A 17,003-nucleotide genomic window follows, 5' to 3' on the forward strand; every position below is an offset into this window, starting at 1 on the left:
CTCAATGCTTTGTTTCGTCAGCCGTAGTCCCCGAGTCACTTGGGCCCTCTCTCGCTGCCGGGTGCTTTAGTTGTTGGTAGGGTTTTAGTCTTTGTTGACTCTGTAAGTAATAAAGGTCATCACATAACTTCTTTTTGATTAAAAATATTCCCGATGGCTAGATATTTGGCGGTGGGATGGTGGAGCAAAGAACAAGAAAGGCTCACACCTTTTTCTTTGTGGCAGTGGTTCTCAACCTGTGGGTCGTGACCCCTTCGGGAATTGAACTAGGAGCTGTGTAGCAGGTATACTACGTATCAGATATTTATGTAACGATTCATGACAGTAGCCAAATTATAGTTACGCAGTAGCAGTGAAAATAATTTTATGGTTGGGGGCCACCACACCATGAGGAACTGCCCGAAGGGCCCCAGCGTTAGGAAGGTTGAGAACCGTTGCTTTAGGAGGAATATGTTCTGAAAGTCAGCAGTATCTTTAGGTCAGTATGTTAGAGCCAGCCTTGACACTTAGTGGAAGGGCTCTCTGCCCAGGTGCCTTGCATTTGAACAATGCTGAACACACACCTGACCACCAGGGAGCAAGCAAGCTGCTGGTACCTGGCAGGGATCTTTGAGAAAACCAGTTTCCCCAGGAGCCTGGTTTGGGTTGGACTGTGTTTTGGCCTGGGCTGGTGGGAGCGAGGGACAGAGGTAGTGAGATCCTCAGGAAGGCCAGCTTATCACAGCTGATGACACAGTTCAGCCCAAGTTTGGATTCTTTGGAGCAAAGCTATGATGCATTGGTGGCTTTGAACATCATGTAAAACAACAGAGGAATAAAAATGCTAAAAAGCCTCTGGTGAGGCTGGGAAGGGGCATGCTTATGAATCCAGAATTCTGGAGAACCAAGAGCTGAGCTGGTCTGGGAGTTTTTGAAGTTGAGAATTATGCTGGGGAGGGATCTGAAGACGTAGATTAAGACCCTCCTTGTGCTGTACCAGATAGAGATTGGTCATGGCAGCTCCAGAGAGAGAGATACCACGGTGCCTGCCTCCACACATCCGATAACATAACACGGATACTGATGGGACAAAGTCCCAAGCTGCCTTGGACAAAACTGGCACCCACACCAAGAGGAAGAAAGACCCACTGTGCCGTTGGAGTGAGCAGTGGGCAGGGAGCTCCGAGACAGAGGGCACGGGCACTGTGGGGAGCTCTTAGTGGAGCCCTGGAGAGGATTCTGGAACTGGAAATAAAAAAGGAGCTCTGACTACTTATCTAATGAATATTTCAGTGTCAAGAAAGAGGCCTATGTTTAAGACAAGAGTGGCCGAAATCCTTCAGAATCCAGAACATCACCACTAGAGATGGAAACTGTATGGGGAATGACAGGCTGGGCATTCATCAGGCAGTTGGCAGAGGGCAAGTCTCTCTAGGGTCACTTGATTCAATGGGATGAATAGAAAATGGCAGGAAGAGCCAAAGTATATTGAACTTTGAGGATGAAGAACCAGGCACTCAAACACACTAGAGTACGTGTAAGGTAGAGTCTAGTATCCGACTTGTCCTTATTAGCATTGAAAATTGAAGGACCGGAACACGCCCCCTGCAGGCTAGCAGGAGGAGTTAACGCAATGCTCTGCTGCCTACCTGTCAGGACAGTAAAAATGCTTGTGTTGGGCTGGGGAGATGGCTCCGTTGATAAGGTGTCTGCGTTTGGGTTCCAGTACCCACGTAAAAGCCAGGCTATATGGAACACATCTATAACCCCATTGCATTCTGGGAAAAGTAGAACAGGCAGATCCTTGGAGCTCCTTGGCTGGATAGACTGGTTAAGCTCTGGGTTCTGTGAGCAACCTTGTCTCAAGAACAAACAAAAAACCAACAATAGCAAAACAATAACATAACAAAAACAAAACAACCCCCCCCCCAAAAAAAAGGGTGGCCAAGGCCTAGTGGTGCATACCTCTAATCTCAACACTCAGCTTCAGGAGAGGCAGAGGCAGGTGGCTGTGTGAGTTCAAGATTGCATTTCCCAGCCAGCCAGGGCTCCGCCGTGAGATCCTGTCTCCAACACAATTAAGGTGGAGAGGGATGGAGAGAGACACCTGACATTGACCGTTGGCTTCTGTGCACACCCCACCCTCCACAAACACGCTTCTGAGTTTACAAGAATTTCACCTGAAGAACACCCCTAGGTGGCCCCCATACAAAAGACACTTCTAGACCTTAAAGTGCGGTGGTGGAAAAACCAGGGAACTCTGTGTGTGATTGCGTCTTATGTGCGTGAGAACGCTGGTGAAGGTCTTGTGAGGCTATCAAGTAAGTGTACACAAAACAAGTACGCTATAATGAAAAGATTCTCTAATCGGAACTAGAAATGACCAGCACAAAAACCAGGTCAAATAAACGGCCTAAAGGCCTCACCCCTGATGGCTGGGGACTGGGCTGTCGGTGCCCTGAAGAGGGGAGTATCATTTTGATATTTTGATGTAAAAGAGAAATGCCATTTTAAATGAGATGGGTTGAATACTCCAGCTCTATGGAAATGCATGAGGCCCCCGGGGGCTGCAATGAGGAAAGAACACACAGAAACTTAGCCAGAAGAGTAAACAAACAGAGGGTTTCATCAGAACAGGAATCAGAATGTATAGTAACCACAGTGACATGGGTAAGGACTTCCGTTGAACTGGGCTACTGGACTGGACTCTTATTAGGGCAGGAATCCAATAATGCGAGTTTTCAAGAAGCCTAAACACAAATTACGAAAGGCAGAAATTGGAGCATTGGAAATGGATGGAAGAATACGGAGAAAAGCAGGATGGTAAAATTAAATACTAAAGGCTTCCAGCCACAGTGGCACATGCCTGTAGTCCCAGCTAGGATGTGGGCTGCGGGCAGGATTGCGCGAGCTTGTCACCCAGTCTCAATCACCCGCTGAGATTCTACAAAGTACAAAATCCTATAAAGCATCAAGAGGAACAATTCGGAATGATCAAGAATGAGTTTCCAAAAGACATGGCAGGAAGACGTTTGTGAAGTCAGAGCTAATTCAGATTCAGGCTGCATCTTTGAGCCTGCTGAGGTCCTCAGTGGGTAAAACTGCTTGTTTTGAAGCTGAGGGCTGAATCCAAGCCCCCGGACCTACAGGCTGGAAGGAGAGACCTGACTCTCTAAGTTGATCTCCACCTCCTTGCTTGCCCTCTGGGACGTCTGCCCCTAAGAAAATGAATGTAAAAACACAAGAATATGTTTTCATAGTCCGGGTGATCCTGTGCCCACAACAATAAGCCCACCGTTGTTTGACTTCAGATACAAACCTCTGCATTCTGCAAATGGATAAAAATCTCTTTACTTGGGAATTTTGTGAACTTGATTGTGTCCTGGGTCAAAGCAAACCTTCCTGTACCTTTAAATACTATGACTGTATTTAAATTGCTGGTGACACCATCAAGTTAGACAGATGTTGAGAATACTTGGTGTTTGAAAACAAGAACTCCCAGGGCTGGAGAAATGGCTGAGAGGTTACTGACTGCACTTGCAGGGGACCTGGGTTTGGTCCCCAGCACTCGCAGGACAGATCCCAACTGCCTGAAACTCCAGATCTAGGGAATCCAAGATCCTCTTCACAGGCACCAGACCTGCACATGGTGTACATGCATACATGCAGGCAAAATATTCACACACATACAATAAAAATAAATCCCACAGAAAGACAGTTATCACATGTACTCACTCATAGGTGGTTTTTTAAACATAAAACAAAGAAAGCCAGCCTACAAACCACAATCCCAGAGAACCTAGACAACAATGCGGACTCTAAGAGAGACTTACATAGATCTAATCTACATGGGAAGTAGAAAGTAGAAAAAGACAAGCTCTGAGTAAATTGGGAGCATGGGGACCTTGGGGGAGGGTTTAAAGGGGGAGGGGAGAGGCAGGGAGGGGAGCGGAGAAAAATGTAGAGCTCAGTAAATCAATAAAAAAAAGAGAATATCCTAAATAAGAAGCAAAAATTACTTGAAAATTGCTAATGAAATGTATGTCACACCCTATGCATGCAAACCTTATTTTCTCAAACATTGTATATGTCGAGGATTTGGGAAAGTGAAGGCTTGAGGCGATCCTACATGGTGCCCTTTAAGCAGTCTTTACTCTCAGTTCATGATGGCTTTGTGTGTTCCTGTCCCATCTGAATATATTTCAGTGTTCCAGCATGTGGTGGATTATTAAGGTCACTGTGAAGATCTGTGATCTTTGATCTTGCTGTTGTGGCTGTTTGGGGGGACGCCACAGGCTGCTCCCTGGTGAGAATCTGGACTGATAATTGTCTGTGTTCTGACTGTTCTGTGGACTGGCCAGTGTCCTTCCCTGCTTCTCCTCTGGTCTCCTCATCCCCGGTGACACAATTAAGAGCATCAGTTAATAAAATATCCCAGTGGCAGGAAGAGCCACACATCTGTCACTTTAAATCAAAAGCTAGGAATGGCTCAGCTTAGTAAGGAAGACGTGTTGAGAGTGGAGACAGAGCAGAAGCTAGGGCTCGCATACCAGTTAAGCTGTGAATGCAAGGGAAAGGCTCTTGGGGGAAAAAGCTACTCCCGTAAGTGCAGATGAGACACCTTATTTCAATATGGAGGAAGCTCCAGTGGTCTGGTTAGAAGATCAAGGCAGTCATAGCAGTCACTTAACCAAAGCTCCAACTCTCCACAGTTCTGTGAAGGAAGAGGGAGGCGAGAAAGCTGCAGGGGAAAAAATAACAGAGTCAGCAGGGAGGTTCATAGCCTTTAAAGGAAGAAGCCAGCTCATGGCGTCACAGTGGGAGATGAAGCGGAGGGTGCTGATGCAGGGCTTGCAACAATTTATCCAGGAGAGCCAGTCAGAGTCCCCTGACTACAGATGAAGGAGGCTGTGTGGTGTAGTCTCTGTGTAGATGAAATAATCTTCTCTTGGAAGCGATGGCAGCTTCTGTAGCTACAGAGAGATGTCAATGCCAAGCTTCAAAAGACAGTCTGCCTTTGGCTAGGGGCTAACGTAGCTGGCGGTTATATGTGAAGCGGTAGTTTACCATTCTAAAAGCCCCGAGGATTATCCTAAATCTACTCTGCGCTCCGAAGCCTGGGTGACAGCACATCCATTTATGACATGATTTACTGAAGCATTTAAGCCTGCCATTGAGACCTCCAAAGAGAAATTCCCTTTCCAAGTATTGTTGTGCGTTGATGGTACGCTGGTCACCCAAGGGCCTAGCGGAGTTGGAGGACAAGATTAATGTTCTCATGCCTGCGGATGCAACACGCCTTCCGCAGCCCACATATCAAGGAGCGATTTTGACTTCTGAGGCTTATTATTTAGGGAATTCATTTCCTAAGCTGTGACGGCTCGAGGTATGCTTTGCATGGAGAACTTTCTAGAAAGGATTTGCCTTTCTAGAATCCACTTAGAATGCTGGTAATTCTTGGCAGGTCAGAAAGGCAGTGTGCAACAAGTAGATGGCCATTCCCATGGATAACTGGTAGGAACAACTGTAGGTGGGCCTTGGTGGGAAGTAGAGCCAGAAGACCCATCCTCAACAAACCACTACAGCAGTGGTCCTCAGCCTTCCTAGTGTGCGACCCTTTAATCCAGTTCCTCATGTGGGGGTGACCCCCCAATCATAAAATTACTCTCATTGCTGCTTCATAAACTGATTTGCACTGTTATGAAGCATACTGTAAGTATTTGTGCTTCCTGAGGGTATTAGGTGACCCCTGTGAAAGGATCGTTAACTCCCAAAGGGGTCACGACCCATGATTTGGGAACCGCCACACTACAGTCGTGTGATAACATTGGGATGGAGGAGTTGTGTGTGAATGAACCAAGAAAGAGCAGCTCTGGTGGATATGCTGTGTTCGTTGGTGAGAGGGCGGCAAATGGATGGAGATGCAGTCAGTGACCCAGAGGTGGGGTTCACAGGAAGTGCCGCTGTGTATCAAAGCGCCTGCTCCTCACCTGCTCCCCACTTCTAGCTGTTTATAGAAGTGTAACACAAGACAGTCAGTGTTATGAGTGTGTGTCTGTGTGCCTGTGGGGCTAGAAGAGGGTGTTGGATTCCCCAGGGCCTGAGTTAGGGGTGACTGTGAATTGCCCAATGTGGGTGTTTAGAACTGAATGCTGGTCCCTGCAGGATCAGCAAGAACTCTTAATGACTGGGTCTTCTCTCCAGCTTCCACCTTGGTTTTGAGGTAGTCTCTCAGTGCCACCAAGCTTACTAATTAGGCGAGGCTGGCTGACCAGTGAGCCCCTTGAATCTAGCTGTCTCTGCCTCTCCAGAGCTGATAATAAGTTTGCCCTGCTCCGCTCAGGGTTCCGCGGGTCATCTTCACGCTTACAACCCAAACACTTTATTGAGCGAGCATCTCCCGGGCTCTACTTTGCCTTTTAAGTCCCTTGCATAGTATGAAATCGTCTGCTTTCTGCCACCTCTGCCCTCACTTGTGGCACCCTTTCTTCCCTGGGAACGTAGTCCTGCACTGACAGCCACAGAGTTAGGTAAAAAGCCGGAAGGTGATCTGACCAAGTGACAAGCAGGTTCAACTCAGAAAGGGGTGCAGTACCCTTGTGTTTCAGGGTTTCATAGAAAAGTGGCATTCGGAAGACCAAGGGCCTTAGCCGCTGCTAGCTCCTGCTGGAAGACATGATGGTGGTGCAGAGACTGGAGCCGACAGGAGAGACTCCAGTTTCGGCGTCTCCACAGTCACCTTTGGTTAAATTAGGCCCTGGACTCCGGGAGCGGTCCCGTTGCAAACCCCCTCCCTCCCCCGCGCTGTGCCCCCGCTCTCTGTCCCAGGGGCACACCTGTGAGAGCCCAGGTGTGTTTCCCAGGCTGGCTTGGCCCATGGCCCTCACAGGGTTGTTTTCCTCCCTCCCCCCACCCCCAGGAGAGTGAAGAGGAACTCTACTCCTCCTGTCGCCAACTGAGGCGGCGGCAAGAAGAGCTCAATAACCAACTCTTCCTGTATGACACGCACCAGAACCTGCGCGGAGCTAACCGCGATGCCCTGGTGAAGGAGTTCAATGTTAACGAGAACCAGCTGCAGCTGTACCAGGAGAAGTGTAACCGGAGGTAGGTGTCAGTGGGTATCGTCACCCCCGTGTGTGCAGTCTTGGAGTTTCTAGCAATGACCTCAGCACTAGGGGTTTCTTTTTATAATGCTCAAGAACCCGCTGCTTCCATTCTGCAGAACCTGTTTTCTCCACGGATATTTCAGTCTAATAATGACAATCTAATTTCAGTCTAATAATGACAGTCTATGGTGAGCACCGGTTGTTTGCTTTGGCTGTACTGGGGAAACCCGGAGCCTCATAAATGGCCAGGCAAGCACTCTCCTATTCAGCCGCACTGACTACTAACTTCTGAGTTGTCCTTACTGAGTGGTCAGCTGTAGGCCAGGTGGTTCAGATCGGAGCAGGATTCTCCCCAGGGGAGGCTTCTGGTTGTGTCCCGGACACGGGGTGGGTGGGAGAGGCAGCCAGTGGTGCTGCGTATTCTTGGACCAAGCATCAGATGAACTCATCTTCAGAGAACACGTCACGAGCTACCACCCAGGTCTGTTCCCATTGGATCCTTGGAAAAGCTATTGTCACCTTGTTTACCAAGGAGGGAGTGGAGATTTCCCGAGTCTCAGGGTGTGTGAGGAGCCCAGAGCTGCCTCCACTCAGCCACAAGTGACCTGTTAGGTAGGGCGGATCACACCCACTGATTGGATTCAATCTGTTTCTTTTCAGGTTGAGAGAGAAGAGAGTCAGCAACAGCAGGTTCTACTCCTAGAAGCTGTGTGTGTCTGTGTGTGTGTGTATGGGTGTGTGTGTGTGTGTGAGCATGTATGTGTGCGCGTGTGCGCACACACACGAGTATGTCTGGGTTTGGGAGAGCTTTGTGATCAGCCCCCAGGAAGAGTCTCATCTGTGACAGCCATTGTCCTCTCTCCGAGCCACTTTTGAGATGACATTACTGAAGACACCCCTATGGGCAGAAGGAGTTGGCGCATTTCCTGCTGGTTTTTTTTTTCACCTTGGACAACTTTCTTAACTTATACTCCTGATAGAGGATCCCCAAACTGTGCTCCTCATGTTTGCCCTCCCCTGTCCCCGGCCTCATTTGAATAAAGACAACCGTTTCAAGCCGTTAAGCTTCCTCTACATCTGTACAGCGAGCAGGAATTCCTCAGTGGTGAACAAGATTCTGCCCGTGACCCAGGTAATTGACTTCCTCAGAGGATGAGCTGAGACACGGGGAACTAATTCATTAGATTCTGAAAAGAATTTTAGCTAAGAGGCAAATGACGACGATTAAAGCCATTGGATTCCACAGGACCCCAAAGGTGCCCGGTCAGGGGCTCAGCTCAATGTGTGTTAACTATCACCAGCTTGGAGGTTGGCGAGACAGATCAGCATGGAATCTGCTCTTAGGACAGTTTCTGTCTCGTGGCTGGTGGTACTGGAGTGTTGGGATGCCAGCTTCTTGCACATCCTGCTGTAGCCTGCCCCCATCATACCCAGGACCCTCCGAGTCTGGTGGGAGGCTGCTGCAAAGGTCCTGGGGCCACAGCCAACAGCATCATCGCTAGTCAAAAGAGGAAACTGACAGGTTGGTTTATAACATTTCTCTGAGTTAGTGAACTTGCTGGTGCATCAAGCTAAGTTTTGATGGCAGTGAAGTCAGGATGGTCCAGGAAGCCGATGGTCACTCCAGAGAGGCAGGCACACCCAGTGCATGGTCACCTGGATGACATCATTTCTGTACTTTCAGGAATTAACATGTGTATGTGTGCATGTGTGTGTATGTGTTTATGTATGTGTGTCTGTGCGTGTGTGCGTTTTGCTGGGGTAGAACTCAGGCTCATGTGCTATCCCTTAAGTCCTCAGCTTTATAAAACCCTCAAAGGAGAAGCTAGGCAGGCAGTAAACAGCTTCTCAGTGAGTGGAAAATTGACTTGGGAGAACAGGTATAGCGGTTAACAGCTAGGAGCCGGGGGGCTGGAGGAGGGAGCCAAAGGCAAGCTGCTTCCTGGCAGAGTGGAACCTGGGGTCAGAAACCCACGGGGCTCTCTCCTCCCCTGGGTGATATCCAGGACGCCGGGCTAAGCGCACGCTTGCGTGCGTGCGTGCACGTGTGTGCGTGCGTGCGTGCGTGCGTGAGTGTTGCTGGGGGAAAAGATGAAAAGTTACTTCTTTCTGACCAAAGGACCCTGTCTCTTCATTTTCCAAAAATTTCCTGAGCGGGACTCCTTTATTACCGACTTCCAAGCCAAGGTCAGGAGCCCTCGGAGGAAAGCAGCTGTTACTGGGTTCAGGGACCACATCCAGCCTTGAGCTCCTGAAGAGAAAGACCTCCCGCAAAGCCAGGACCGCGTTAATGGCAGCCTGAGGAGGAGTGTTCCCTTGTGACTCCTCTGAACCCGACTTTGTATTTCATTTGATAATTGACAAGGAAGGAAAGGAGTCCTCATTATAGCTGAGTAGAAAGTAACTTTGATGAAAGGTTGGGAGAAGGCTGCGGGGAAGGACATGCCATGCTCGGTAGCAGTTTCCCGCTGGCTGGGACCAGGTAGTGGCTAGAACTTACTTCTCCCATGTGGCAACATCCTGACTTCCTTCTATCCCATTGCCACCTCTACACAGCAGAGTCTGGGCTGCTGCCACCCCTCCCTCGGCTCCCCTTGCCACCTTACTGTTTGAAAATCGAATTGCTGAGGCTAGAGTCTTCATTTGCTTAAAATGGATATTTTTGCTGCCGTATCAAAGAAAGTGAGAGGGGGCCGGGAGAAGGCAACAAGAAGCATCTCTTTGACCCTGGAGTCAAGACGTCCACGGAGAGCCACACTCTGCAGGGCAGGGGCAGGCAGGAAGAGCTGTAGCAGGGAGTTGGTAAGAACATCCTCCTCTTTGTCCATTGATAGAGACTGCTTGGTGGGGCTCATCTATCCTGAGGTGGATTGGGTCATGTGTTGGTTTGACTGTTGGTGGTTGGTGTCCTAGTCCGAGTGGGCTTTCTTAGGGAAGGGTCAGATGAGGTGAGTCTGTCCTGATGCCGTGTGTCCTAACTGTCTAGACAGCAGGCCGCGGGCATCTTGAGTGACAGCAGCGCTGGTGACACCAACCATGCTCCCTGTTAGGTGACACTGGTTTGCTCACTGTCCTTGGTGTATGATTTGGGACATTGAGAAAATACAAAGCTGGGGTGGCAAGGTCACTGGGTGTGTAGATAAAGTTATATATTTGTGTGCTGTGAGGTCTGGGTGTTTGGTAATTAAACAGGCTATAAAGCCTTGCATTTCCCAATGTGATACCAGGATCCTCTGCTTACCATGGTGCATGGGTCCAGTCTTGTTGACAGAGGTTTCTGTCCCGCCCAGTCCTATAGCCCATTCAGTCCCAAAAGAAACATACAGAGGGCGGGCGGTGGTGGTGCACGCCTTTAATCCCAGCACTTGGGAGGCAGAGGCAGGTGGATCTTTGTGAGTTCAAGGACAGCCTGGTCTACAAGAGCTAGTTCCAGGACAGGCTCCAAAACTACAGAGAAACCCGATCTCAAAAAACCCTCTTACATCTTAAATTAACCCATAATTCTTGACTGTGTATGCCACGGGGCTTGGTACCTTTTATTAGTGAGGCTTTCTCGTCTTGCTTCCTCTGCGTCTGGGTAACCACTGTAGACCACCCTTTCCTCTTCCCAGAATTCTATTCTGGTTGCCCTGCCTATACTTCCTGCCTGGCTGATGGCCAATCAACATTTTATTAAACCAATACAAGTAGCAAATCTTTACAGGGGACAAGACCATTGTCCCACAGTACAGTCTACTGTAGAAAGTGTTGGAGAGAGATTTCTTTTTATTTTTCTTTTTAAAAGATTTATTATTTTTAGTTGTGTGCGTTTGTGTGTCTATGGGTTGGTATGTGCACACAAGTGCAGTACCCACAGAGACCAGAAGAGGGTGTTGGATTCCTTGGAGCTGGAGTTAGAGGTGGTTGTGGACCACATAATATGGATACAAGAAACCAAACCCAGGTCCTCTGCAAAACCAGCAAGTGGTCCTAACTTCTGAGCTGATTTTCCAGCTCCTGCCCTCCCAGCTGCCCCTTTTTACAAAGCTGCACAACAGAATGTATCCATTTATGTGCATCCTGACCAGGTTACACCCTAAACTCAAGTCACCATGGCCAGGGGTCTTAAAGCCACAGAGTCCATGATTCTAGAACATTCTAGAACTTTTCAGGCATCACCTTGCATAACCTTCCTGTTATATCCTTCCTTTCCTGAGACTCATCTGCCTAAACAGAGGGTTTGTTCTCACCTTTAAAGAGACAGTACTGCAAATGATCAAACAACAGAGTCCAAGCCCTTTCACAATGAGCCCCCAAATGGTGGCTCCTGGTTCTTTGCTATCCCGAATGGGCTGAACATCCAGTAGATTTTTGTCTTTTAACATAGAGAATTACATGAATGAGTTGCGCAGACATTTTAGCATCTGCCCATGAAGGGGAACTCAATGATGCTGCTATCTTGCTCTGTTTCCTGACCTGTGTGAGCTGGGCTCACTGACAAGGCACCCCAAAGAAATGTAAAAGGGAAAGTAGAACGGAGGCTGAGCTTTGGCTCCTTCCTAAAACAGCAACGCCGACTCAAAGCTAGGTGGGATCACTGGGAGGATTATCGTCTCATGTTTCCAATGAATCTTTTTACGATGCTCAGTGATTTATGTGTTACAACTCGTATCTTGTATTTTTATTGATCAAGCTCATTTAAAATTTTTTTAAAACCTTAGAGCCTCATGATTCGTGGATAATATGTAAATTTTGCTTAATAGCTGTAGTTAAGTGGCATGCAAACCCAAAGTAATTGGGCTCTAGATTTGAGGGGGAAACAGGGTGGAAATAAAAATTCCAGGAGCAACAGGGAAAAATAGGAAGATTCCCTATTCAAAGTTGCCTTGTGTGTGTTGGTTTGGAAGGGAGGGTATCTGTCAATCACAGCCTCCTGATGATCCCTGAAAAGGAATGTTGCTTCTATTTGAAGATGTGATGTTTTAGATGGTTTAGAAATTTTCACAGATTTGTAAAATGCGTGTCAAAGATAGTTGAGTGATGGCATTTTAAGATTGCTGGTCTTGGGCCACTCAGTTATATTCTGAATTACATGAAGCAGCTAGAATGGCTACCAGGAGCCCAAGTCCTTACCACTATGGCAGAAATGTGGATTCCCCGGACGTGGGCAATACCGAACTTCTTGGAGGTAACTCCCAAGCTATGTCCTAGTCATAAAAGTTAGTATTCCAGAAAGCTGTAAGGTGACAAAGTTGGCATCTAGAAGTCGCTCGTTGATTTGACTTGGGTTGGGTTTTATTTAAACATTTTAAAGGGATTTTGCATTGATTTTTAAATTACACAGATTTGTGCCTCTAGTGCAGGTTTGTATATGTGAGCGCAGTGTCTGAGGAAGTCAGAAGAGGGCATCAGAACCCCTGGAGCTGGAGTACAGGCAGTTGTAAGCCTTCAGATGTGGGTGTTAGGAAACAAACTCAGGTCCTCTGCAAGAACAGGAAGTACTCTTAACCACTGACATCTCCAGCCCTTGTTTTGGGCTTTTAATTTTCAAAACATCTCCTTCAAGAGCCACATCCCATAGCAACTGTCTCCCTCAGAAATACTCACATTTCTTATTTTCGTCAGGCTTTACAAAGCTATACATGCAAACTAGTATCTCAGTATTAAAGCTTAATTTTATATGAATAACATGCTTGTGCATACATAGAGAATTACATGAATGAGCCACGTAGATATCTGCTAGTGTTAATGTTGCATCAAATGGTTACATTAGTAGGAATAAAAATATCTGATAAATACAGTGTCTACCAGGCATTTTCTAAGCCTGCCATTCTTCACTTTTTAATGCTCCTAAATGAAGGGAAGAAACAGGTCACCCATGAGAAGGGTAAAGTCACACTCTCCACCCAACCCCTTACAAAAAGTTTCTCTGTTTTATTTTCACATTTTTTTTTTCTAGATGAAAAGTCACTTTCTTTCACTAAGACTCACTCTTTAGAACCCCACAGTTATAAATCAACACATGACTCTTTCTACAATTGTTGGCCTTTGGAAGGTTTTGAGCTAGAAAGACAGAGTAAGGTTGTTTTAATCCCCTGTGTTTCTCAGCAAAGTGGGGGTGATGCTAGGAATGCCGGCCATGACATTTCCTTGCCAGCTATTATGCCTGGCACACAGGAAACTGTTGTTTAGTCATCAGTGGTGAAACTAGTCACACCAGTCAAAGACTTTAGAACACACCATAACAACCCTCCTGGTAGAACATGAATAAGGCATAGTAACAAACAAGGAGGAAATTAGATCTGTGACATGACCATCTTTACAAAAAGGGCAGTTAAAAGTCAAACACAGGAACTGACGTCCAAAATTCCACCAACCCATTCATAAGGGTCTGATAAAAAAAAAAGTTGCTACTGGTTCATGTAGTTGGAGGCTGCTTGTTCATTTCTGTCTGCCCAGGCCACAAAGTAATCACTTAGAAACTATATTATTTGTAATACTGTTTGGCCAATAGCTTAATCATATTTCTGTTTTTTTCATATATCTTAAATTAACCCATCTCCATTAATCTGTATATTGCCACATGGCTGTGGCTTACCGGCAAGGTTCTGTCCTGTGCCTGTCTCCAACAGGGCTACGTGGCTTCTCAGCATTCACTTTAGTCATCCCCCCCACCCCCAGCTCTACTCTGCCCTATCACAGGCCAAGGTAGCTTCTTTATTCATTAACCAATAGAAATAACACATACAGAAAGACTTTCCACACCAGGTTCAAAAGAGAACTCGGAGAACAACATATACACATGCCATAAACAGTCTAGGGTACCTGAGTCTATAGGATCCCCATGCTTTCTACTGTTTCCACAATTTAAGTCATTCTTGTCCATAGACACATAAATTGGGTCTTGTGGATACTCAGTGGCCCGCTGCTTTATGAACTCTGAACACTGGTGTGATAGTTTTAATTGTCAACTTCCCACAACCTAGAGCCACCTGGAAAGAGCTTCAGTTGATGAAACTCTCCAGATCAGCTTGACATATGGGCATGTATGTGGGGGATTTTTCTGAACTGATTGATGCCCATTGTGGGAGGTACCATTCCCTAATTAGTGAGATCCTGAATAGTGAAAGGAGCCATGGGTTTATTCTCTCAGCTCTTGACTATAGAAGCTTTAAGTTCCTACCTTTAATTCCCCACAACTATGGACTGTAACCCGGAAGTATAAGCCAAACGAGCCCTTTATTCCCCATCGTGCTTTGGTCAAGGTATTCTATTGCAGAAACAGAAATGAAGCTAGGATAACTGGTGTGGCCTGTTCTGTGCCCGCTGAACACATTTATATTAGTGTCACTCCTGGGCTTGACCCCTGCCTTACACCACACATACACGGGCGGGCCAGGACAACGTGGCCAAACAGGTGTCCACTTGACCTTTCGCAAAGAACTAAAGCAACATGTTTCCAACTATAAATTAAGGGGAGAGGTTATGGGGAAAAAGCAAACAAACCAGAAATCACCAGTATAAAGATGCAATCCTTGTAAAATCCCAGAGACTTGGGGCAGCAGTACAGCAAGGCAGAGGCCATCACCTGCTGTCTATCCATCTGGGATGCTCCACATCTGGGATGCTCCACATCTGGGATGCTCCACAGCTGGGCGATTCCCTTCTGCATGAGTCAGGATGACAGAAAGGGTTCAGCAAAGTATCATTGCAGGTGCTGGCTGTCCTCTGCCCTGAAGGGTCTCAACCGCGGCAGACTCACAGTCTTAAAGGGTTTTGAAGCCTCCATGGTAGCATGGCTTTGGAAAAGGATTGCTTGACTTTGTGATGAGCCTGCAGGGTCGGAAAGCCAGGAGCCCTCTTAGGCAGGGAGCTATTGTATAATTTTTAACTTCTTAAGAGGCCAGAGACTCCTGAAAATCTTATCCCTAGCACACCACAGACATTCTGCTGAACGGGCTCAGTGGATGGCCGTCCCCGGAGCCAGAGGTGACTCAGCACAGTGACATGGTTGCAGACACTCTAAATGCTGCAGTATGGGGAACATGCCTTCATGCTGTCCTCAGGAACTGTGTGTCTTCAGCCTGCCCTCATGACTGGGGTGTGGCCAGTCACGTACAGTTTTGTTTGGGCGCTAGAACAATGGGGTAGGGGTCACAAGAAAGCAGATTGGAGCTTGAAGACATCTTTCAAACTAATATGTTCAGACATTAATAAAGAAAAAAAAAGAATCCCTAAGGTATTAGGAATACCATTAAAAGATCAAATGCTTGCTATGTTGTCAGATTCAAAGGGAAAGATGCTAACTTTAAGAGCAAAGAAAACTTATTGGCCAGATGTAGGATACACATGTATGGAATCATCAATTAATTAAAAACTCAATGAAATAATAGCAGAAAACCTGCTAACTCTAGAAAAGACATGGGCACTTACAGAAGGACTGTAGAATCCCAAATAGAGAGACTGGAAAACATGCTCAGCTGACAGACCGTAGCCAAAAGTTCAGGGCGGAACTTTAGACCCCTCAGGAGTAATTGACAAGCCTCATTTAAGGGCACCCCTGTTAGACTACCAGCAGATTTCTCAACAGGAACTCTATGGGGGAAAAAAACATGGGATGCTATTTTTACACTTTGAGAAAAAATTAAAAGCAATTGCCAATCAAGGTTAATATAATCAGGAGATTTATCCCAAGAACTGGAGGGAAAATGCAGTCTGTTCAAGGAAGGGAGATACTGAAGGAATTGAAGACCAACCTTTGGAAAGAACTTTTCAGAACTGATAAAGAAATGGAGACCTTCCAAGAACTGAGGAGACTCAAGACTCCAGACATACATTAAAAACTGTGCCTGGGGGATTCCTCCATTCAGAGGTGAAGAAAGAGAAACATTATGAGAGCCAGTAATGTCAATGTCAAAAGATTTGATGTGTGTGTGTGTGTGTGTGTGTGTGTGTGTGTGTGTGTGTGTGTGCAGTGCCCCCCAGAGGCCAGAAGAGGGCATTGGATCCCTGGATCTGGAGTTACAGGTGGTTGTAAATTGCCCAGTGTGGGTGCTGGGAACTGAATAGTCATCTGTAAGAGGATTATGTGCTCTTAGATGCTGAGCCATCACTCCAGCCCCAGGTAATTCATATATAAGCTTATTTATATATTATTCATTTATCACCAGTAAACCTAAAGAGAGATGTAAGCTCCTGTAAATGAAGCATCAGAGTTAAACTATACTCCAGATCAAATATACTTAACATACATGACAGGACATTCTGCCCAGCAGCTGCAGAATGCACATTCTTTCAAGTAGCACATGGAACTTTCTCTAAAATAGACCACATATGAGGTCACACATCATCATCCTGGAGCCTGTGGAGGGAGACCTGCTGGGAACAGGACTTCTAAGAAGCATGTCCTCTTTCTCAGTAGAGCTGGCCTTGGGTGGCACCGTGCTTCCCAAACAAGCTGAATAGCAAGAGCAATAGGCATGATGGGAAGTCCAGTGTGTTGCCTGGAGCTGCCCTATTGATGCCTCAAACCCAGGGTCAGCCACTGTAAGAGAAAACTACCCAGAGGAGCATTCAGATCACATATCCAACGTCAAGAAAATGAACAAAATATTTACCATTAAAAAACAAAACCCCCAAATGCTTTGGGGCTTAGGTGTACCTACTGAAATACCAGCTTCCACTTGAATTCATTGAAAATGACTGAAAACCATGGAAATGGTCTCCAGGTTGCTGGCAGCACACTACAGAATCCGAGAGCCATTTTTGCTGTGACCTCAAGGTTGGTACTTGGAGTTTTATCAATGTATCATTGTGTGGCACAATTTGTATCAGTATTTATTTTTCTGCAGAATGGCTGCTTGTGGGAGGACTTTCTCCAGACGGTTACAGTCTGATATATGACTGTGGTTAGCCCTTTGTTGTAGATACTTCCAAGAA

At 46.7% G+C, this 17,003-nt stretch overlaps 1 protein-coding gene across 1 annotated transcript in view; it reads left to right on the plus strand.

Moving 5' to 3' along the window:
* Nucleotides 1-7,910, plus strand: part of Plcg2 (phospholipase C gamma 2) — a 123,228-nt gene extending 115,318 nt beyond the window's left edge. Inside the window, exons 32-33 of the mRNA XM_075977421.1 lie at nucleotides 6,899-7,083; nucleotides 7,746-7,910. Of these exons, the coding sequence (XP_075833536.1) occupies nucleotides 6,899-7,083; nucleotides 7,746-7,788 (228 nt within the window). The 3' untranslated portion in view covers nucleotides 7,789-7,910. The remainder of the gene's footprint in view (nucleotides 1-6,898; nucleotides 7,084-7,745) is intronic.
* Nucleotides 7,911-17,003: the final 9,093 nt, after the last annotated feature.

The sequence above is a fragment of the Microtus pennsylvanicus genome, chromosome 6 (genome assembly GCF_037038515.1).
Source record: "Microtus pennsylvanicus isolate mMicPen1 chromosome 6, mMicPen1.hap1, whole genome shotgun sequence".
NCBI lineage: Eukaryota > Metazoa > Chordata > Mammalia > Rodentia > Cricetidae > Microtus > Microtus pennsylvanicus.